This window comes from Crocuta crocuta, unplaced genomic scaffold, assembly GCF_008692635.1.
Source record: "Crocuta crocuta isolate KB4526 unplaced genomic scaffold, BGI_CrCroc_1.0 scaffold339, whole genome shotgun sequence".
NCBI classification, from domain to species: domain Eukaryota; kingdom Metazoa; phylum Chordata; class Mammalia; order Carnivora; family Hyaenidae; genus Crocuta; species Crocuta crocuta.
In genome coordinates, this window is record NW_027530357.1 from 4,792,903 (window position 1) to 4,815,773 (window position 22,871).

Genomic DNA, 22,871 nt, shown 5'->3' on the forward strand with positions numbered 1-22,871 from the left:
GCGCTCTAGTAACACGTGGAGGGTCCTGATGGGCCTGTCCCCCACACAAAAGTCCCACTCCCCCGGAGACGCCATGTGTCTAGAATTAAATGCATGTGCTCCTGGAAAGGCTTCAGTTCACGCAAATTAGCCTGTTGCTGAATTCCTTCCTTTCCTCAGTGACCCTGTTAGTCCCAGTCACTGGGGCAAAACTGTGCGGCTCCCCCACCCCACACGTCCCCCGACACTGCCCTCTGTGTTCACGTGGCCACGTCCTCTCCGTTCCCTTGCCCAGGGATGCCACTCTGGTCCAAACCCCTCAGCGCCTCACAGCCCCTTAACTCTGAGCCTCCCTCAAAGTCAGCCCCGCACAAGCCAAGCCCTCAAAAGTACCTGATGACATGAACAGTCCTCTCTGCCTCCCTTCCCCTCCACACTAGACCAAGTCCCCCTGTGATCCAGCCTAGGCGACAGCAGCCTAGACTTTTTTCTCACGGCAACTGTGTGTGTGTGTGTGTGTGTGTGTGTGTGTGTGTGTGTGTGTGTGTGTAACTGCTCATCTTCCCAAGAACCTACAAGCTTCTCAAGCCAGGGGCTGGGCCTCCCTCACAGCCGTGAGCCCGACAACTAGCGGACTCGGGCCGGAACGGCACTGGACGCGGGGCCTCGCACGGAGAACCCTCCCCAAACCAGCTGCCAGCCAGTCTCCTCTTCGCCTCTTCCTCAGCAGCAACCAGCCTCCAGCCAGGCCCACCATTCCTGGCTCCCACGTACTCTTATCTCTCATCTTTGTTCAACTGCCCACCTTTCTGGGGTGCTAACCCCCTGCACACCCAGCCCGGTGGGTCCCAATGCTGGCTGCACCTGAGAATCACCTGGGGCTGTGCAAACTCCTGATGCCTGAAGCACACCCAGACCAGTTAAAACCGGACTCTCCGGGACTGGCACCAGGCCATCAGTGTCTCCACTGTTTAGGCAAGATGGAGAACCCCTGCCCTAGCCCAAGCCTACCAACCCCTCCATGTCTGGCACAGGCCCTCCTCCCCCAGGAAGCCTTCTCTGACTCAACTACCACGCCCTGTGCCTGAAGAAATGGCATTCATCACAGTTACATTCCATGTGTCAACTTCAGGGTCAAGTCCCTGAGAAGGCCAGATACCAAGTTATCTCCCTCGCTGTGGCTTACACACAGCCAATGGTAAACAGTGGCTGGAAGGGGGTGTCCACATGTAACAACCTGATCGGTTTGAGTGGCACCTCCTCTACTCCCACTGCCGACGGTCAGTGATGCACGCAGGACACATACACCAATAGGTATTAAATTCCCTGTATTTACTTCCAAACTGATTAAAGTATCTATAAGAACACAAGATAAGCTAAATTACTTTGGTAAAGAAGAACATTTTCGTAGATATCCATTTAAATTAATTTCATTCTTCATGTCTAAAGAGCACGAGAATAGATCGATGGTTTTTTTCTTTTCTTTTTGTTTTTTATAGTTTAAATTTAATTTCAGAGAGAGCATGTGAGCCAGGGAGAGGGGCAGAGAGTGACAGAGAGACAAAGAGAGAGAATCCTAAGCAGTCTCCAGTCATTGCAGAACCCAAAGCAGAGCTCAATCCCATGACCCTGAGATCATGACCTGAGCCAAACTCAAGAGCTGGGCAATCACCTGACTGGGCCACCCAGGCGCCCCAAAGGCATATATGTTTTGTTGCAAAATATAAAAGACTGTATGTCTCCTTTCTGAGCAGGACAGAGAATAAATACCGTTTCAGGAGGTGCTGGGGGATGACTCAGCGACAGGCTCTAGAATCCAATGCAAGCGAAAGCAGCCACAGCCAAGGAGATGAGACTCCATGCTAACGAACTCGTGCTCAAGAAGCTGACATTTTCATGAGGGCAAAACACCGGCTGGAGCAGAGGGAACTGGACCAAACCCTAAATGTGATCTGAAAGTGCTTAACACATTGGCCAGGAGAAGCAAGAACAGATACGGAAGGGAGGTGGGGGAAAAGCCGATTTTCCTCCAGAGTTCCAGATGTCTTTATCGCTGCCTAATGACAATTACACTCGACCAATTAAGACGCCACTATGACAGCTGCATTGTCGGTAAGCCTCTGGACCCCAATGTCGATGGCTCTCTAATTAGTGTCTGTGCAAAGTACAACTGCAACTAATATATTAGCTGATGTAAGAGCACTAAAGAAAAACGGAAGAAGAAGCCTTTTCAAAATGAGGGAGGGCGTCCCAGCCCAGGGCACGGACCGTGGCACCGTCCGCTCTCTCCATCTCCTCCACGCTTGGCAAGGTTACCTCCAAATAAATAGGTCAGAGACCACAGCTGATTTTTTGTTCAAAGAATGGGAAGAGAGCCTCTCGCAAGCTCGGCACGCCAGAGCAATTGCCAATTTACAATGATTTACCACCAAAGAGCTTCCATTAACCAGTAAGTTTCCACTAAATGGACTACTCATTTGGACTAAGAGACCCGAAGGAAAAGAAGAAAATGCTGTACAGTTAAAACAACAACCACCTTTAGCCTTTCTTCCTGTATAAATATCCAAAGGGGGGGCAGCAGGAGGAAAAGGGGGTGTTTACACTGGGCTGGCACGTGCCTGTACTATCTGCTAAAAACACTTTTTCCCAAGGCTCTCATGACAAGCCAGGGGCTGTGTTGGTTTAAGAACACTGTAAGTCAGGTTAAGCGACTTACCCAAGGTCACAAAAAAAACATTTTAGTGGCACAGCTGGGATCAAAACAGGTCCCCAGGCTTTTCTCAAACTGCTGCCTAGCCAACAAGCCAGGCTGCCCCCTCCGAGGACAGACTCTTTAAACAAACATGGCTTTTCAGAACCATCCCCATTCAAGAGCAACGTAAGGAATCTATTGTTTTCCGTACTGTGATTCGGGCTGCAGGACACAGCCCCTGAACCGAACTCGCCAATTCTACCACGGTCTCTAACTGGAAGGGAGGAAGCCAACGACAAGGCTCTGCGTGCCGGCAAGGGGTGGGAGGCTGCGTGGGTGCGGCGGGGGCTGCCCACATGCCCCGCACAGGTCAGTGACGCAGGAGGACGTACAGAATGGCTGATCCAGCCTCACTCTCTTCGGAGCCACATTCAGACAACCAGCCCCAAAACCCAAGTCACGATTCTCTTCTGACCAATACTCGAGGCAGCCAAAGGAGCCTTGTCACGAGGCCCCGGGCCAGGAATGCGAACGCTGCCATGTGTGTGTCCAACCCTAGAAACCAGCAGTGGCTGCCTGAGCCCTGTGTGGAGGATTCTGAAGCTGAACCATCATAAATGCCGTGATGGATTATTAATGGCCCATCCCAGGTTCAGGACTGAGGAGTAGCAGCGCGTAGGGAACTGGTTTGCATCCCCGCCTCATACAAAACTCTGCCTGCCAACGCGCACTCATCCGTCCGGACTCGGCCGAGAAGTCACGGCCCTGAAGAGAGCTGGCCTGACTCCGCGCCCGTTCTGGGTGCCTCTCTCCCTCGTGTGCTTCAGTGGGCGCCCTGCCCTTCCCCTCCCCTAACATCTCCCACACTATTCTGGGACCACCTGGACTTGTAGCCCTTGGCGGCCTGGGAGCGAGGGAGGTGGTCTGCAGTCTTCCTCTGCGCTTAGTGAATGCTGAATGAACGAATCTACCGACTTAAACTCAGAAGACAGAAGTGGTTTAGAGCCTACAAAGCAATTCGGCAGAGGTCCCACGTTTCAAGAAACCTTTTTTCCCTTAACATGTAGGGGCTTTAAGAACTATTCACATGCTCTGTACTTTATTTAGTAATAACCAGAGAGTACAAATCAATGAAATCAAGAGTATTTACTGTTTTCTATGAAACATGACTGTATTGTATTATGCAATTAACAAAATGAACTCAATCCCACAGAGCATCCTTCTGTGGAAAAGCACTACCATAGACATCAAGTGCAGCTTAAGACGCATCAATTGAAAAATAATGAACATCTTAATGGACCTTACGAGATACATGCACTACACACTTAAAACTGTTTTCCATACATCTTGGTTAATCACAATCAATAGAGTCAGAGTCAATGATGGTTATGCAGAGTTATTGTAGCTGTGGCCCTTCTCATTACTCCTTGGAGAACCAGAGATGGATAAATGCAGTCATGAGTTCACTAGTATTTATTAAGGACATTCTGCAGCTCCTTCATTAAGGATATAATAAATGTAATGCTCTTCTCCAGTCTCTTATCAATATCTTACCTCAGACTTATTTACCAGAAGAGCATGCATACCTCACGGCAGAAAATAAATTTAAAAGTATTTTTAAAAAAGAGGTCCCTAACGGATAATGATCGAATTCCTTATGGGAAACAGTCCAATGTCATGATGAGCAGCAGCACAAAATCTATAGAAGCCAAGGTTGAAAGGAAGACTGTCACGAGAAAAAGTTCCTTAACAGGGAGAAAGATAAAAAGCATGTCCTTCCAAAGTATAAGCGAGGGGACATTTACCTAACACATCTTCACCACCGGTCTCTACTTACAGAGCATGTTATCTCAAAAATCTCAGAGCAATCCACAGGTATTACCCATATTTTATATGTTCACCCGAAGCTTGCCAAGTATAAAGTCTCATCCTTGCTGTCTTTAGCTCCTGCGTAGAATATATTTTAAAAATGGGGGCAAATACACACAATTTCAGAGCAAAGCCATTTGTGGCAATGGCACATGGTCAACTAAAAGGCACATTTTTAATTACTGGGAAAAAGTGGAGGGAAAAAATGGCTAAAAGCTGGGTATTTCAAGTTACCTTAGACGTGGGACTGTGTCTGAATCACGATTTTCCTATAGTTCTTAATTAGAAATAATGAGAAAATTCCACTGCAAGTGCAAACTGAACCAGAGATTCAGATGTTCTATTTTACATACAGAAACTGGACGCTCAGAGCTCTGCCTCCCGCCTACAGAAGCCCGGACGTCCAGGTTGTGTGGACAGACAGAGCCAATAAAGGTAAATGCTGGAACCATGGCCGGAAGTCTCCTGGCTGCTGGAGAGAGGTGCCAGCGCTTTGGTCACGGGTCTAATTGGGCACACTTGCCTCAAAGGGAACAGAGGTAGAGGAAAATGAGGGAGACCAAATGGGACGGCGATATCTTTAGGGAAAGAAGAGCGCTAATATTTTGCGACATTAAGTGCTAGTTCGCCCCTCCAGCCACCCATGGTGGAGGAGAAGCACCGATGCGCGGTCACCATCCCTTCCAGCACAGGCAGAAACTGTCCCCTGAAAAGGCAGACACATCAGCAGGGAACAGGGCAGTAAAACATCAAGGAGCACTGAGAAAAACCTCGACACAGAGAGGGTGCTTCGTATTTTTTAAACCCAGAGGGGAGAAAGAGGTCCTCGAATGGGGCATGCTCTCTTCTGCAAACCGAAATGTTCTGACTTGCGAATCTTAAGAAACAGTGAGGACGGGCTGTGATGCCAGACACCACCGTGCACCCGGGCATCTGGTAAAAGCTTCCGGGGAGCCGACAGCTTCCTGGAGGGCAGCGCCCAGGCCTCCAGCGGGCCCCAGGAGGACTCGGTCCTGCACGCCTCACCTGGGGCCCTCTCCTTCATTAGGTGGCAGGAGAGCAAATCTCCTCCTGGCCCATTTCACCCAGACCCACCGCTCAGGTTTACAGTGTGGCCGCTCTGAACCCATGAGGTCAGCGGTGTTCGGTGCTCTCACTGGCAGAGTGTAATGGGGGCAAGAAGAGCAGACGACACCCCACGCAACAGGACGGGAACGCTCTCCTGTGCTCCTCTCCTCTCCTCAACAGAACCTGAGGCGTGTTTGTAAATTCTCAGAGCTGTCGTCGCCAAAGGAAACACTGAAACCATACTTCCCAACCACGGATGATCCACAAACTGTCCAGAGTCTATCCCTTCTTCTAAATACAAGAAAAGCACACAGGGACCCTCGCCACGTCATCGCAGGGCAAGCGCAGCCGGGGGATGAACTCTGAGACACAGGAGGTTTGCTGTGTGCCCACTGCTGGCTTCTGAACACAAATTTTTTCTCAGGTTCAAGAAATGAGAGGGGTGCCTGGGTTAAGCATCAGACTTTGGCACAGGTCGTGATCTCACGGTTCGGGAGTTCAAGCCCCGCGTCGGGCTCAGTGCTGACAGCTCAGAGCCTGGAGCCTGCTTCGGATTCTGTGTCTCCCTCCCTCTCTGCCCCTCCCCTGCTCACACTCTCTCAAAAATAAGCAAATTTTTTTAAGAAAAAAAATGGGAAGTTTTAGCTGAAAGAACAAAGTCCAGGTTGTGTCTGACTTACTCAGTCACAGGTGAAGAAACTTCTACTTTTCCACTCAGCAAAGAAAAGAGCGGCTGCAGACGCCTCTGGGGTGCTGCACGCCACTGCTCTGTGGCCAAACGAGACCACAGAAAGGCAAGAGGGTCTCAACAGGAGCCTGGGCAGGTCAGAGACGCGGTAAGGACGCGCAGAAAGCGCGGGGCCTCAGAGGCGTGAGGAGTTTTCATCCCATGCACGCTTTCCTCAAGGTTTCTCGAGCGCCGGGTCCGGGGTAAGGCTCCGAGGGTACAGAGACGCTCAGGACACCACCGCCACCACTGTGAGAGGGAGACAGTTACCAAGACCCGACACTGCCAGGGCGCAGAAGGGGATGGGCCAAGCAAAGGCCGCCAGGTGGGGAGCGCGGGTGACCCGTGAGAGCGCGTAGCTCTGTGGAAGGGCTGGGACGGAGCCGTGCCGCGGGAGGCACGTGCGTATGGCCCTGTCGGAAAGGAGGGAGGTGTATTCAGGAGAGCAGGCTTGAGGGATGGTTTGGAGACTTCAAAACAAAAAATTAGACTGGAAAGAAGTTGAAGGTTATCGAGGCATTTTAAAAGTAACTTCTTGGGGCCCTTGGGTGGCTCAGTTGGTTAAGTGTCCCGCTATTGGTTTTGGCTCAGGCTATGATCTCGCAGTTTCATGGGTTCGAGCCCTGCAGCTTGGGATTCTCCCTCCCTCTCTCTCTGCCTCTCCCCCACTCGCACTGTCTCTGTCTCTCTGAAATAAAAAAAATACAAAAAATATTTTTAAATAATTTCTTAATCTGGAAAATGTGCAAATTCATTCCCCTAAATCCAGTAATTCCATAGATGGGACTCTAGCCTAGGGAAATATAAGGCTGGGGATAAAGGAAGACATGTGATTCTTTATTCTACACACATCTGTGGAATTTAAAGGCTCTATAATAAGCACGTGTTTTATAATTTTTAAAGAAGGTTGGTAGTGCACACCATCACAGTAGCAAATGAGGGCTCAAGAAGGCAGCCCTGGTGCCCGGCTCTCCACGTGGACACCCCAGAGGAAGGGCAGAGTGGCACACCCACGTGCCAGTCCCAGCTCACCAGACCGCTCGTCCTCAGCTGGCCACCGGAAACAAGTGCTTTGGAGCAGTCAACCTCAACAGTTCCTTCCGGACTTAAAACTACATGATTCTAGGGCGCTTGGGTGGCTCAGTCGGTTAAGCATCCGACTTTGGCTCAGGTCATGATCTCGTGGTTTGTGGGTTCGAGCCCCACGTCGGGCTCTGTGCTGACAGCTCAGAGCCTGGAGCCTGCTTCGGATTCTGTGTCTCCCTGGCTCTCTGCCCCTCCCTCACTCGTGCTCGTGCTCTTGCGCTCTTCCTCTCTCTCAAAAATAAACATTACAAAAAATTTTTAAGAAATACATGACTCTAAACTGAAAAGACTAAGAAATCAAAGAACAGACAAGAGAAATTGGGAATTTCCTGCAGTTTACCACATAACGTGTAGTGTACAGGTGTGAGCGTGGTCTGTACATGAAACTGTAATACTTCCCTCAGACAAAATGCCGTACAAGCACTATGGAGCAGTTAATGACATTTACATGCCACCTCTAGTTGTAGAAAAGATGGTTATAGGGACGTCTGGGTGGCTTAGTCATTTGAGCATCCGACTCCTGGTTTCGGCACAGGTCACAATCTCACGGTACGTGAGTTCGAGCCCCGTGTCAGGTTCTGCATTGACAGTGCGGAGCCTGCTTTGGATTCTCTCTCCCTCCCTCTCTCTCTAAATAAACAAACAAAAAAATAAATAGATGTTTACAAATTAACTGTACAGAAAATACGTGGCTGTGAATTATTTCAAAGTAAAGCCACAGCAGAAAACAAAAATGTCAAGGTGAAGCTGTGCTATAAGCTGCAGACAGTCACTTCCCCAGGAGTCAGGAGGCGGGCAGCTATTAGAGTGGGGGTGAGTAGGCCAGGGGGCTGTAGACGCCTGTGGGAGAAGAGGAGACTTGAGTTGGGCCTTAGGGACTGGGTTCTTTTTAGGGTGATGAAAATGTTCTGGTCGATGGTTACACAGCCTTGGGAATATGCTAGAAATTATGGACTTCTGCAATTTAAAAGGGTTCATTTTATGGTATATGATTTACATCTCAGTCTTAAAAAATGAAGAAGACGTGGTCAGAGGCAATCAGGACACTGTGGGAAAAGCCTAAGTTACCCTGAGGAGAGTAATCAGGAGAAAGGTAGGTTGGAAACCAATTTTAAAGGGCTCAGAACATTAGGAAAAGGGAACTGGAGATGACCATATAGGAGACAGTAAGGAAAGCAAAGACTCGTGGGAAAAAGAGCAAAAGAGCAAAAGCCCGGAGACTAGCATCTGCTTACTCTGCTGGAAGACAACCCTGGGGTTAGAGGCATCGTCCAGGCCCTGCTCATTGGAGGTCTGGGTCTCGTGTGGCCTTGAGTGAAAGAATACTTGACGGTTCCTCTGGTTCCGAGTGAAAGGCAGAGCAAGGGAGACGTAAGCCGGGGTCGCCTGCAAGGCTAAGTGTAACGAAAATTACTCTAGGCCTAAGCAACGCGACTCCGAACCAGAAACTTTCACACGGAGGCTTGAAAAGACGGAAGCAGCAGGAGGGTTTGTAACAGCCTCTGCTGTCAATTATACGAAATAAACTTAATAGGTTTCAGAGCAAAGATGTGACACAGGTTAGCTCTAGGTGCATAAACCTTAAGCCTCTGAACAAATTCCACCTATGACCAAAGGGAGAGAAGGAAAAGCAGCAAAATCAGAGAAACGCCGGCCGAGGAGCGGGGAGAACGAGAGTGAAGCGGCTGGCATCTCTGCACGCAGCTCCTGGGAGACGCACAAAGCCGGGCGAGTACAACATTGATTGGGAGTGAGGTAACCACAAACACCGCCGTCTCAAATGAAAAGGGATTCAAGATCTGACCCAGAAAACAAGCATCGTAACCACCAGATAAAATTTTAATGATAAACACGAGATGCTCTGCACACAAGCAAGACCCAAGTGCCCAGTGCTGGGCCATAAACGTAAGGTTCTCTGAGGAAGAGGAGCCGGGAGGAGCCTCTCTGACCTACAGATCGCGTTTCATCCTATCGACCCACAAAACTCTGCCATCGCTTTGCGTCGTGCTGGCATCATCTGTAATGTCGAGCAGACCTCGGGGGAATGGAGAGGCAGGAGAGGGCGGGCTGGCATCTGGACTCGCAGCCAGCCTGCCTTTGTGAGGTCCGTGTCCAGAGATAAATTCATACTTGGCTTCTGAGATTAAAGTCCCCTTTATCTCTAATTTCTTTTATGACTCTCAGTCCAAACTCAATATTCTGTCCTCAAAGACCTCCTGACATATCAGGAGACCCCTTTAAGCTAGAAGGACAGAGGTCCTTTCCAAGTTACCTTGGGGTCTTAGAATTTACGGGGACGAAGGACCTTACGTAGCATGAGCTCTTCGGCCCACGTTTTAGCAACAAGAGACAGAAGCCAAAAGCCGCACTTCCAGATTTGTGGTCCATTCATCTTCCTAAAAAGAGTCGTTCTACAGCACTTACAGCAAGGGCATTAACTTCTAAATTGTGGCCAGCGAAACAAAAGCTAAGAGACAGTGTTCCTCCTGTGCAGATCTTGTTTAAAGGCAAAGATACTTGGGGTGCCTGGGGGGCTCCGTCGGTTAAGCATCCAGCTTCAGCTCAGGTCATGATCTCATAGTTGATGAGTTCAAGCCCCACATCAGGCTCTGTGCTGACAGCCTGGAACCTGCTTCAGATTCTGTCTCTCCCTCTCTCTCTTCCCCTCCCCTACTCACACTCTTTCTCTCTCTCCCTCAAAAATAAATAAACATAAAAAAAATTTTTTTAAAGCAAAAATATGTTTTCTAGACACAGAACATTAAACTAATCTGTTGGAGTGTCAACTCAAATGGTGTCCTTCAAGGAATGCTTAGGGTTAGAGTCTTCTTGGAGCACCTGGGTGGCTCAGTCAGTTGAGCGTCTGACTTTAGCTCAGGTCATGATGTCGCCGTTTGCGTGTTCGAGCCCTGCATTGAGTTTTCTGCTGACAGCTCAGAGCCTGGAGCCTGCTTTGGACTCAGGGTCTCCCTCTATCTCTGCCCCTCCCCTGCTTGTGCTCTATCTCTTTCAAATTAAATGAATAAACATTTAGAATGGAAGAAAAAAAAAAAAGGAAAGAGTCCTCTTTAAAGAAAAAGACTCACCTACTACCAAGCTCTTCAGGCCAAGGTTAGTTTTTGGTTTCCTCCAAGTAGGAACCTCTCCTAGGGACTCACCCCAAAGCCTATCCAGACTCAGGGATTTAAGTGTCCTGGTCTCTACTTCGAATGTTAAGTATACAATTTGAGACTGCAGTTCAAGACTGCTTCTCTCTTTTTTTATTTTAATGTTTATTCATTTTAACCCCCTGAAAATTTGTTTTTAAAATGTTTTATTTATTTTTAATATAATTTATTGTCAAATTGGCTTCCATAAAATACCCAGTGCTCATTGCAACAAGTGCCTTCCTCAGTGCCCATCACCCACTCTCCCCACTCCCCCACCCCCCATCCACCCTCAGTTTGTCCTCTGCATTTAGGAGTCTCTTATGGTTTGCCTCCCCCCTCTCTGTTAGTATTTTTTCCCCTTCCCTTCCCCCATGGTCTTCTGTTAAGTTTCTCAAGATCCACATACGGTATCTGTCCATCCAAAGATAAAATTGGGTCTCCTCACTATACATTAAAGAAATATACAAACTGTTTCACATTGCTGTAGTAAAATAGGAAGAATTCATGAAAGGGGTTCTTGGGACACAAGCCATAGGAATTTACAGAAGCCAGAATTCAATTCCTTGGTGATGGAGACCCCTAACCAGCCTCTTTGAGGACAAGTGAAGCAGCAAACACATACCCTGTGCAGAGAGGTGAGGAGGGGGGACGATCAAGCGTGGCCGTGGCCCTTCCTCAGAGTAGCGGCCTCAGGACGGGAGCGTCAGAACGGGCTCTGTGCGTGCTAGCACATATTACTCGTGCTCAACTTTTTTAGGTCTTCATCAAATACCGACAGTTTGCCTTAATGAAAACCGAACCGAACACGCCACAGGAGGGATTTAAAGGCCAGGAGAGACACATGGAGATGAATGCATCGTAGCTCCGCGCCCCGCTGTATGCCGCTCACCGCCAGCTTCGCGCTCTCCAGGACCGGGCAACAGGAGCCTAGAGTCTGCGAGGCGGGCAGGCACAACTCTCAGGGGAAGGTCGTGTCACCGGGACCCAGAGGGTGGCACACGAGAGCTAGAAGGCCCACGTGATGAAGAGCTGGTGAGAACCGGCTGTGCTTACCCGGCAATGACAACGCCGTCGTGGGAGTGCACGTCGCACAAAACCGCATCAGGAATGTGCTCCAGCTCGCTCACGGCTCCTTTGCGATTCTGTGGAAGAAGGGATGGGGGTGATCGTACTCTCGGGACACCCAGAAGGCAGCACCTCGCTCTCGGCTAGGCTCCACCGCCATTTCTTAACGCACGTTCTGTGCCCCAAGTCAAAGGACAAAGAGGACAGCTAGTCTGCTAAGGTATCAGCATGTGCGAGTTACCCCACGCAGGAAGCACGGAACCAGGGGCGGCATGGCCCTGTGCTCAGGGGCCTACAGGCTACCAGGGTGAGGTGGGCGCACCGATAGGCCGGCGGTGGCACGCGTCTGAAGAAACACATACAGTCTGTTTAAAAAGCGCAGTTCTGAGGACACAAGGTATTTAATGATATTTTGCGCGTCAACAACCCTTGTGAACGCTGAGGGTACAATGAGGAAGCACGTACACAGAGCTAAAGCTCGGGATGCGGAAAGGAAGAGGACGGCAGGGTCGGAGGCCAGTGGAAACGGTATTTGTGAAGGAACCACAGAACCCATGACAGGCATGCTTCCTGAGGAGGGACTAGGTGGCGGGGGGCAGAAGGGCTTTCCACCGTATGCCCTCTGGTGACTTCTGAATCACTTGTATAGCGATCACTACGCCGGCCACGGGCCTCGCTGGGCGGGAGGAGCGTTAGCCAGTCACCCTCGCCACTACTCCGTGAGCAGGCTACCGTCAGCCCCACTGTGCAGGGGGGAAAGCAGGGGCATCCGAAGGGAGAGTAAGTTGCTCTAGTGCCTAAAACCACTTTCAAGTTTCAATGGGGCTTTCTTTCTAGAATCACAGGAAGAACCCCAGCATCATAGTTAGTGCAGGATTCCCCGTCCCCCCTTTCACTTTCGTAGTCCTCACTGTCAGCAGGGCCAGCAAAGGGGCAGAGACGTTCCAAAGAGCCCGACTCCAGTTCGCTGACCCGACAACCGTTTATCAAGTGCTAACCAAACGAATGGCCACATGCTTGCTAGAGAAGGAACCGGACATTCCAGTCAATCGTAGGTGGCTTGCCTCGGTTAAGGGGGTCCCAACGCTTGGAGCAGGGCTCTGCACACCTTCCCTGCTGCCACCTGCAGCCGGAGGAGGAGGTGCCCGCCTCCCCCTGCGGCCTTCTCTGTCACCAGAGAGGAAGCAGAAAACAGCCACCGCACTGGCACNGCTCCCAAGTGCGCAAGTCAAAATATCCCTCCCTCCAGAGGGAACGCCCCCAGTTCATGCCCAACTCCCCAGCTCTCCCTTAACTCCAGCCCCCCCGCCAGGCTCGGGCCCAGCTCGTCTGAGTGGCTCTGTCAAACCCTCACAGCTGGCTTGCACTGACTTCCCCCACGCAGGCCCAACTGAGCACATGGGTGTGAAGGCTGGGGGCTGGGGGCAGGGGTGGGGGGAAGCCCTNGGCCCGGGTGCTTTCTGTTTAGTGGTATTGTCTTAATGGTCTACGGAAGGTTAGCTGTGCACGTTCTCGGAAAGGCAGTTCTCAGCCAGGGGCCATTTTGTCCTTCCAAGGAACATGTGACATGCCTGAAGCCATCTGTGGCTGTCACATGGTTGGGGGGCGGGGGGAGAACGCTACTGGCACCTGCTGGGCAGAGGTGAAGGAAGCGGCCCAACATGCTGCCACACGCAGGACGGCCCCCACCAGAAACTATTTGGCCCCCCATGTCGCCAACATGGGGCTGAGGAGCACCACTCTGGGTAACGTGGCTAGAACTGTGTGAGTCTGCGCAGATCAAGAGTATTGGCCACTCGTGAGGTTACGAGGTGACCGGGGATGGACATGCACACAGGCATTAGGTCACCGCCAATGAGGAGCAAAAGCCTATGGACCTCAGAGTCTATTAGGACTGCCCTTGACAGGGGTGGAGAGAGTGTATATGGCCCTATGCCTTCCATACAAGGGCCCATCCAGTGGCCAGGTAGGAAGGGCGGCCGCCGCCGCACTGAGGTCTCGTCAGGCCTCAAAACGGCTTTTGGTAGTGCTGTTCCTGACGGTGATTTCCTACAGAAACACTCCACCGTGCAAATTCTTAGCTGTGATCTAATATTTCTGTAGAGATTCTGAAGTGATAAATGCTGTGGAAGCAAGCCAGTGGGTTATGCGAGGGGAGAGAAGACAGGACTCAGGCGCTTAATAACCTCCCTTACAGTTACTGGAAATTGCCTTTTCAGCACCACTTCTGTATTCAGGTGGTGCTTTTGCTTTGTTGATGCGGCAGGGGCGGTGAAGGCCAGAGGGGACGGCACCGAGCACTACTCCCTACTCCGAAGACCGGAACCCTCAGAGGGGAGGGACCAGCACCCCAGTGCCACCCCTCCTCTCCTAGAGCGGACGCCCCCCCACAGTGTGGCTGAAAAGGAGGAGCAGATGCTCTCATGGCGAACGAAACGGGCAACGAGTCACCAGCGGCCGACGGTATGCTCACCACACTCGGCTTTTGGCAGTTCGCCTCGGGCTGTAACTGGGGGAACCGCCGATGTAATCTGGGGCCTGGATCCCCGAGTCCTTGCAGGCTAGTCTTCCGTACAGGGGATGATGGGGGCCACCGCCTACCTTCCAGTTGGTCCTTAACATGTGCTCCTTGGCTCGGCACTCTTGGAAGATGAGCTTCCAGCACGAGTAGTCAGAGATGTTGCTGGCGGGGAGGTGGCCCTCCTGCTGGCACAGCCGGTACCACAGCACCTCATCTTCCGCGATCACCTTCCACGTCTTGCTCACCTACAGCAGTGCAAGTGACACAAATGTCAAATTCTGCAATTAGAGAAGCCCCTTGTCATCCAAAAATCAATCAACACCTTTATTATTACCCTGAGTTTATGGCAGTATAAAATGTCTCGTTAACAAAACACTGCGAGGTGGAAAAAAAATACAAGCAAATGTTTCCAGTTTTATTTTTCGAGATTTCAAAACTGTCATTCCATCATTTCATAGCACGTGTGAGATGACTTGGTTAAATTATTATATAACATGTAGGGAAGAAATACACAAATACATAAACCGCAAAAAAATATGTAAACTGCATTCATATAGTTTTCCAGACCAGAATCTCTTTACTTTTCACCAAAGGGACTTGTAGTTCTTTTTTTTTTTTTTTTTTAATCTCTTCGTATGCAATTGGAGACTGACTGTCTCTGAAATAAAAGGCTGTAAGAAAATCAATATCCATAACTCAACACTTCTGGTCATATGAGAAATTCAAATTTACAGTATGTAGAAAAACTTAGATTTTAAGTGCATAGACTAAAAAAAATTTTTTACACAAAACTCAAGCTGTTCCCCAGGGCCATAACGTCTGACAGAGAGACCTTAATGTTCTGGCTGAAATGAATTTCAAATCACAAGAATCCAGAGGAAATGATCATTTTTGCTGTTAGTATTTTGTCCTCCGAACCTAACTCAGGGGATGAAGCATTTACTTCTTCACAGGCTACTGTACAAAGCTGTACAAAACATAGACTCTGCTGGCAAGATGAGAGAATGATCCAGCGAATCAGCATCATCTTCAGTCTGCGGGGCCAAGGGCTTGACACCTGCTGCCCATCTAAAGGTGGAGACTCATTTCTAATACAGGGAAAGTCATGACCACTGGTTCACAGTAACCTGTGCTCCTGAATGCTCCCTTGGGGCCACTTCAAGGCGTCGAGTACACAGACGAGAGAGAGGACGTGAGACAGAGCAGGCGAGAGCACACACAGCACGGGTCTTGTTAGGAGTCCTCGCTTGAAGAAGCGCCAGCAGGCAGGTCACTTCTAGGGTGGCAGAATAAAGAACTCCGAAAATCTGCTCCTACATGCAGGCATCAAGAATACTGCCAAAAATGGTCAACGTCCACTTTTTCAGGACTCTGGAAATTAACTCAAGACTCAACATTGTGAGGAGCATTTATTCAAGAACAATGGTTCAACCTTGGTAAGGACAGCAGCCTTCACGTGGTGTGAACTTGTGCTAAGCACCCCTCCTCCTCCAGCACCGTAGGTGGCTCCACAGTAGCCTTGAAAACCAACAGCCTCGCGACTGTGGTGTCTGTGAAACCGGCAGCCTAGCAGACACCAAAGGGGCCAGATGGCTTTACAGGTGCCCCACATGCCGCCCCCAGGGAGCTGTCACCATCTGACCTGTGGGACAGCCTGCTGGAAACTATTCTGGAGGCTTGCCTTTATGTGACCTGACTCAAAGTTCCCGCTGCCCTCTCTCCGGCACATTTGCCAGAAACGATGAGGGAGAGCCGTGTCACACTGCGGCTGCCTGGGGTGCGTGACCAGCTGGGCCTGCGGAGAGTGGACCTAAAGCTTCAAAGGGAAGCCTGGGGAACGGGGGGCCTGTAGGCGCTCTGAAAGGCTCCAACAGATAGATCTCTGCGACTCAGGGTCAGGCACCTGTGCGGGACTGTGTGTGCGCCCAGAAAAGGCCTCAGAAGGCCCTCATCTCTCCCTCTGGCTAAACCCGAAGCTTTCTACAAGCGGCATGGGGGCTAAAACAGAGGTATGAGCCGCTGGCACAATGAACGCGCGTCCCAACTTCGAGCGTGCAGACAGCAATTCGGCAAAAGGTGGGAGATTCATCACATATTTAAGGAAACCTCTGTCCGATCACTAACGAACCATTCTGCTAAATGAGCAGAGAGTTCAGTGGTCACACATGACAAAATACAGCAACTGGAGTCTTCGTCCACAACGGTCAGTAAAAAACAAACAGAGGCAATGACAGCAACAACTAACTCTCGGGAAAAGAGAGAATCTGATTTGCAGAGTTGTCACATTTTAAAAGTCCAGTTTTTAAACACAAAATGTGGAGACATGCAAAGAAAGAGTAAAGAATGAACCATGTGTAGGAAGGAAAAGCAGCCAACAGAAACGGCCCCTGAGGAGGTCAACTTTGGACTTCTTACAAAGACTGTAAGTCAGCTATTATAAATACGTTTAAAACACTAAAGGAAAGCACGTCTAGGAAAATAAAAGTTATGAGCAAATGTTTCACCAAGTAGAAAATATTGATAAAGAAACTTTTAAAAAGCCCCACAAGTTTTAAAGTTGAAAAGCATAGTAACTGAAATGAAAAATTCAATAGAGGGGCTCAATAGATTTGAACTAACAGAATAATCAGCAAACTCAAGGTCAATTAAGATTATCCAGTCTAGGGGTGCCAGGGTGGCTGAGTCGGTTGGGCATGCAACTTTGGCTCAGGTCATGATCTCGTGGTTCAGGAGTTCAAGCCCCGCGTTGGACTCTCTGTCGTCAGCACAGAGCCTGCTTCGATTCCTCTGTCCGCTTCTCTCTCTGCCCCTCATCAGTGTTCTTCTCTCTCTCTCTCTCTCGGAATAAACTTAGAAGGAAAAAGAAAGACTATCCAGTCTAAGAAAAAACGAACAAAAAAAGACTCCCTCCCAAAATGAACAAAATTAACAGAAGCTCAGAGACCTACTGGATACCATCCAAGTGGACCAACACAGGCATTTTCGGAGTTCCATAAGGGAAAGAGAAAAGGGTGGCAGGAACATCTGAAGAAATAATGTCTAAAAACTTCCCAAATATGATGAAAAACATTGATCCACACACTAAAGCGGCTCACGGGACCCCATGAAGGATAAACTCAAAGAGATTCACCCCTAGACACATCATAGCCAAACTGTTGAGAACTAAAGACAGTAGGGTGAAAGCAAGAAAAGAAACACACATTGTGTGTTCTTCTCATTGGAAACTAGGGAGGTCAGAAAGCAGCAGGCGGGCATATTCAAAGTGCCAAAGGAAGAGACTGCCAACCAGTAACTGTATCTAGTGAAACTATCCCCCCAAAATAAAAATTATTCCAAGGTAAACAAAAATAAGATAACTCAATACTATTAGACTTGTCCTACAAGAAATACTTAAAGGGAGTCCTTTAGGCTAAACTACAAGGACACCAGACAGTAATTCAATCTGCATAAAGCAAGAATGTAAATCGGTAAAGGTCATTACAAGGGTAAATATAAAAGACAGTATATTTTTACTTGCAACACTTTTTTCTATCTAATTAAAAAGACAACCACCTAAAGTATAAAGTTGTGTTGAAAGGCTTTTAACAATAAAGACACAATTTGTATGAAATAATAGTACAAAGAAATGAGAGAGAAGGAAGTTATATTGTGGCAGTTTTGCTATACTACTGAAATGCGATTGGCATTAATACAAACTAGATTGTTTTAAGAGGTCAGTTGTAATCCCCAGGCAACCATCAAGAAAAAAAAAAAACTTTAAAAAGCATAGCAAAAGAAACAAGAAATTAAAATATGCTAGAAAACAGTCTATCTAAACACAAAAGGAGGCAGTAATGAAGGGAAAGAGGAACAAAAAAGACAAACACATACAGAAAACAAATAACAAAATGGGAGATATAAATGCTTCCTTATCACTAATTATATTAAATGGCAATGAACTAGGCACTCCAATCAAAAGAGATTGGCAGTACAAATAAACATGATCTAAGGATATGCTGTCTACAAGATAGCTACATACTTTTTTTTTTAACTAGGCTTCACTCTCAGTGTGGAGCTTGAACTCACAACCCTGAGATCAAGACCTGTGCCGGATCTAGAGTCAGACACCTAACTGAGACAGCCAGGTGCCTCAAGACATACTTACTTTAGGTTCACATGCACAAACAGTAAAAGGATGGAAAAAAACGTAACTTGCAAACAATACCTGAAAGAAATCTGGAGTGCATCTACCAATACCACAGGATAAATTTTAAGACAAAAATGGTTAGTACAGACAAAGGATATTTTTATAAGGAGGGTCAACCCATCACAAAAAACTAACAATCGTAAACATATATTCCTAACAACAAAGCCCCCAAATACAAGAAGCAAAATGTGAAAAAACTGAAGGAAGAAATGGACAATCAGACTCCAATATCCACTATCGGATAAATAAAGGATAGAATAAGCAGAATACCTATCAACAAGAAAATAGAAGAACCGAACACTATAAACCAACTAGACATAAGACACATCCATGGAACATTCTACTCGACAACAATTTGAGCGTTGTTCTCAAGTGCAACGGAGCACTCTCTGGGACAGAGAATCCAGGCTATAAAACAAATCTCAATAAATTCATAAGAACCAAAGAGAACCAAAATTATACACAGTATGTTCTCTGACCACAGTGGAGTGAAATCATAAATTGATAAAAGAAGGAAATATGGGAAATTCACAAATATGTGGAAATTAAACAACACACTAACAAATGTTCATATGCTAAACAAAGAAGAAATTGCAGAACTAGAAAACACTCTGCAATGAGTGAAAATGAAAAAGGAACGTAGAGAACTTATGAGGCACAGTGAAAGCGGTGCTTAGAGGGAAATTTATGGCTATAAACTTCCATATTTTAAAAAATCTAAGATCTATAACCTCACCTTCCAACTTAAACTAGAAAAAGAAAACTAAACACATGAAGAAAAGAAAAATTACAACAGAAACGGGGCGCCTGGGTGGCTCAGTCGGTTGAGCATCCGACGTCAGAAACGGGGCGCCTGGGTGGCTCAGTCGGTTGAGCATCCGACGTCAGCTCCGGGCATGAGCTCAACAATTCAGGAGTTTGAGCCCCACATCATGCTCACTTTCAGCACAGAACCTGATTCAGACCTTCTGCTCTGTCCCCCTCTCCCTCTGCCCCTCCCCCGCTTGTGCTTGCTCTCTCGAAAATAAACATTAAAATAAAATTTATACCCACACAAATTACGACAGAAATAAGTGAAAGAAAAAGAAAATGAAGGAAATAAACTCTAGTTATTTGCAAAGATCACCAAAATTGACAAACCTTTAGCTAGACTGACCAAAGTGGGGGGGGGGGAGGTTGGTGTGGAGAAGACTCAAATTACTAAAATCAAGGGGAGGGGCCATCACCATCAACCACAAAAACGAAAAGCATTCTAAAGGGACACTATGTATAACTTTTATGCCAACAAGTTAGATAAACTAGGTGAAATGGACAAATGCTTAGAAAAAGACACAAAGTACTGAAGTTAACTCTTGGATAGAAAATCTGAATAGACTTATAACAAGAAGCTACATTAGTGATATACAAAACAAAACAAAAAAGAACTTTGCACAAAGAAAAGCCCAAGCCTAGATGACATCCCTGGTAAATTCTAAGTGTTTGAAAAGAATTTTTAAAATGGTTAAAACTAAGTTAAAAGAAATTTTAAAAGAATTAACTCTACCAAATGTTTGAAAAAGATTAATGAATTAACCAGTCATTCACAAATTCTTCCAAAACCAAAACAAAAAAGCAAAACAAAACAGAAGAGGAGGAAGCACTTCCCAACACCTTCTACGAGGCTACTATTTCTCTAATCCCCAAACCAGACAAAGACCTCACAAGAAATCTACAAGCCAATAATCCCTGATGAATAAACACAAAAATCTTCAGAAAAATGCTCGCAAACCGAATCCAGCTGGGGACAAAAAGGGTAGTGCGTCATGACCACGGACAATTTGTCTCAGGAATGCAGGGTCAGTTTAACACACAAATATCAAGGTGATAGCCCGGTACTTGGGACAAGGGCACAAATCACACGCAGTTCTCAGATTAACAAACACTTCAAAATTAAAGTAAGGGAGTTTGTTATATTCCAAATAAATCTACTAAAGAGTTCAAAGTGGAGTTCCTTTACATAATGATGTCCCTAAAGAGACCTAAAGCGATAGGGATATAAAATATAAATTTGAGCAGCTTTTCAGGAAGGCGCTTCAAGGTCACCTGTATTATCCAAGCAGCAGCAAGATATAATAGAAAACTAGTTACTCTTGGGGTGAAAAAAACAAAATCCAAAACCTCAGAATCTTGTGTCCAGTCTTCCACTAACTGGCTGTGGGGCTGCGACAAGGTCACTAGGCTTTTCTGCACTTCTTTCCTCCTCAGTGGTGGAGGGACATAAAACGTCCCTTACAACACTAACCCCTATGACCCTGAGGCCTTGGTTTTCTCATCCTCAAAATGTGAGCCGACATATCCCACCCCAACAGAGCTGTTGTGGATCTCAAAGAGTTCAAGTATTGTGCAAATGTCACTCTTTATGCATAGGGCGCACACTAGTACAGATTACCACTGATCCCGCTACAGGATGCAAACTCCTTGTTATAAAATTACGCTGCTCCAGTTACTTTAAAGAAGCCATTAGATTTTTATTCTTAAAAATAACTTTTATTAGATCTATAGTGGCGTGCTACTCGCTCCATGGCAGCAGATAGAGGCTAGAACTTAGAAGTGAAATTTAGTCTGAGGGGCGCCTGGGTGGCTCAGTCGGTTAAGTGTCTGACTTTGGCTCAAGTCATGATCTCGCAGTTCGTGGGCTCGAGCCCCACGTTGGGCTCTGTGCTGACAGCTGAGAGCCTGAAGCCTGCTGCAGATTCTATGTCTCCCATGCTCTCTGCCCCTCCCCCACTCACGCTCTCTCCCTCTCTCTTTAAAAAAGTAAACATTAAAAATTTTTTTTAAAAAGTAAAAATTAGAATCCAAGAACTGAGGTTGTTTCAGTGTCAAAACTTCTGATTCTCCATCTTGAGCAAACTGTATTAAAAACATTCATTACGACACCTCATTCCACCAAAAGCACGTCAAAGTGACACTGACCCACAGAACGTTCTTGTGATGGCACATTGAAATTTTGGCCTCCTTAATTACACGTTTGCTGTATATGCGGGCATGTAAGCTCTAGGTGTGACAAGGATTCGTGTCACCTAAGGCACCTTCCCTGAAGGTGTGGGCACTCTGCCTGGAAAGCACAACATCAGAAGTTAAACCGGGTGGCACAAAATAGCACAAGGCTCCAATGGCTTTTCTGAACCAAAGTGCCACACCATAACACCAAAGGGGTCACACTGGTTTTCAATGGTTTAGAAACTGAAGAGGTGGGGTCTTGGAGACCAGCCGGGGCAACTCCCCATCACAGGGGGGCCCCTTCTAGCAGCCCTGGTGGGGAGAGGCTTCTGCAGAGAGCCGACCTTCAAANCTGGCTCACCATACCCCCCCCCCCCAGCATTTAAGAGCATCCTTAAAACCCAATTGTGTCATCTGTTGCATTAGCTACTTCTCCCATACATAATTCTTCTGCAAAATATGGTCTGTGGGCCTCTGTGTCTAAATTATTTAAAAAAAAAAAAAAAAGTTAACCAGGATGGGGCTGAGGACAGAGCCCATGGCAAACCACTGTAGCCTTCCCTCCAGGCTGACATGGGTCCATTAAGCGGCCCACCCGGGCATGGCCACAGCGTCAGTTACACATCCACTTAACCACGCTGTCGTCCCTCTTAGCCATGAGGGCATCAGGGAAACCAACCCTCATCTGATCACAGACGGTCAGGCCATAAAGAACCGGGTAACAACTCTCTGACACCGGAGCTCCAGTTCTGACCAGACAGAACATCGTGGTTTTATTTTTTGGCTTGTTTAGTCCACAGCTGCACCTGGCCCTGCCACGCATGGTATCTGTCCATCTGTCTGTGCCGGAGGGAGCCTAGCAGGGAGGGACAGACCAACATGAGCTGTGACGGAGCCACGTCACAATGCCGAGAGCTCCAGAGCAGAGCACCTGCCTATCAGACCTCTGGAATTCAGGGTCAAGTGAAGTACAAGATCAGGACTAGCATCCAGAACCCCTAAGGGGTCCTCAAAGGCAGCAGGTGCTAACTAAACACAGGGCAGCTCCCTCTGATCTTGGGGTATGTTAGCCATTTTGGTAAAAATTGTAAAATGTAAAATTTGGTAAAAACTATGAAATATAGCTGGACGAAAGACTTGGACAGCATATAAATGGTAGGCATTTTGCATTGACTGGCACTTTCCAAAGCATGTTCAGTAGAACAACAGCTCCTCGGGGGGTTAATGTTACTTTTAAAAAGGATTCTGTGGTCAGAAAGCCCTGGTGGCTCAATCGGTTGAGCATCTGACTTCTGAGGTCATGAGCTCACAGTCTTTGAGTTAGAGCCCCGTGCCAGGCTCTATGCTGACAGCTCAGAGCCTGGAACCTGCTTTGGATTCTGTGTCTCCCTCTCTCTCTGCCCCTCCCCCGATCATGCTCTGTCTCTGTCTCTCTCTCTCTCAAAAATAAACAAACATTAAGAAAAATTTTTTAAAAAGGATTCCATCATCAAAGGAGTTTGGGGAACACCAGTTGAAACAAAACTAAGCATGGGACCCTCGGTGGC

The 22,871-nt window shown here is 47.7% G+C and overlaps 1 protein-coding gene across 1 annotated transcript in view; it reads right to left on the reverse strand.

Moving 5' to 3' along the window:
• Positions 1–22,871, reverse strand: part of FBXW8 (F-box and WD repeat domain containing 8) — a 114,573-nt gene that overhangs the window by 69,509 nt on the left and 22,193 nt on the right. The window contains exons 3-4 of the mRNA XM_077766033.1: positions 14,237–14,401; positions 11,624–11,712 (exon numbers count right to left, since the gene is read on the reverse strand). Coding sequence (XP_077622159.1) covers positions 11,624–11,712; positions 14,237–14,401 — 254 coding nt within the window. The remainder of the gene's footprint in view (positions 1–11,623; positions 11,713–14,236; positions 14,402–22,871) is intronic.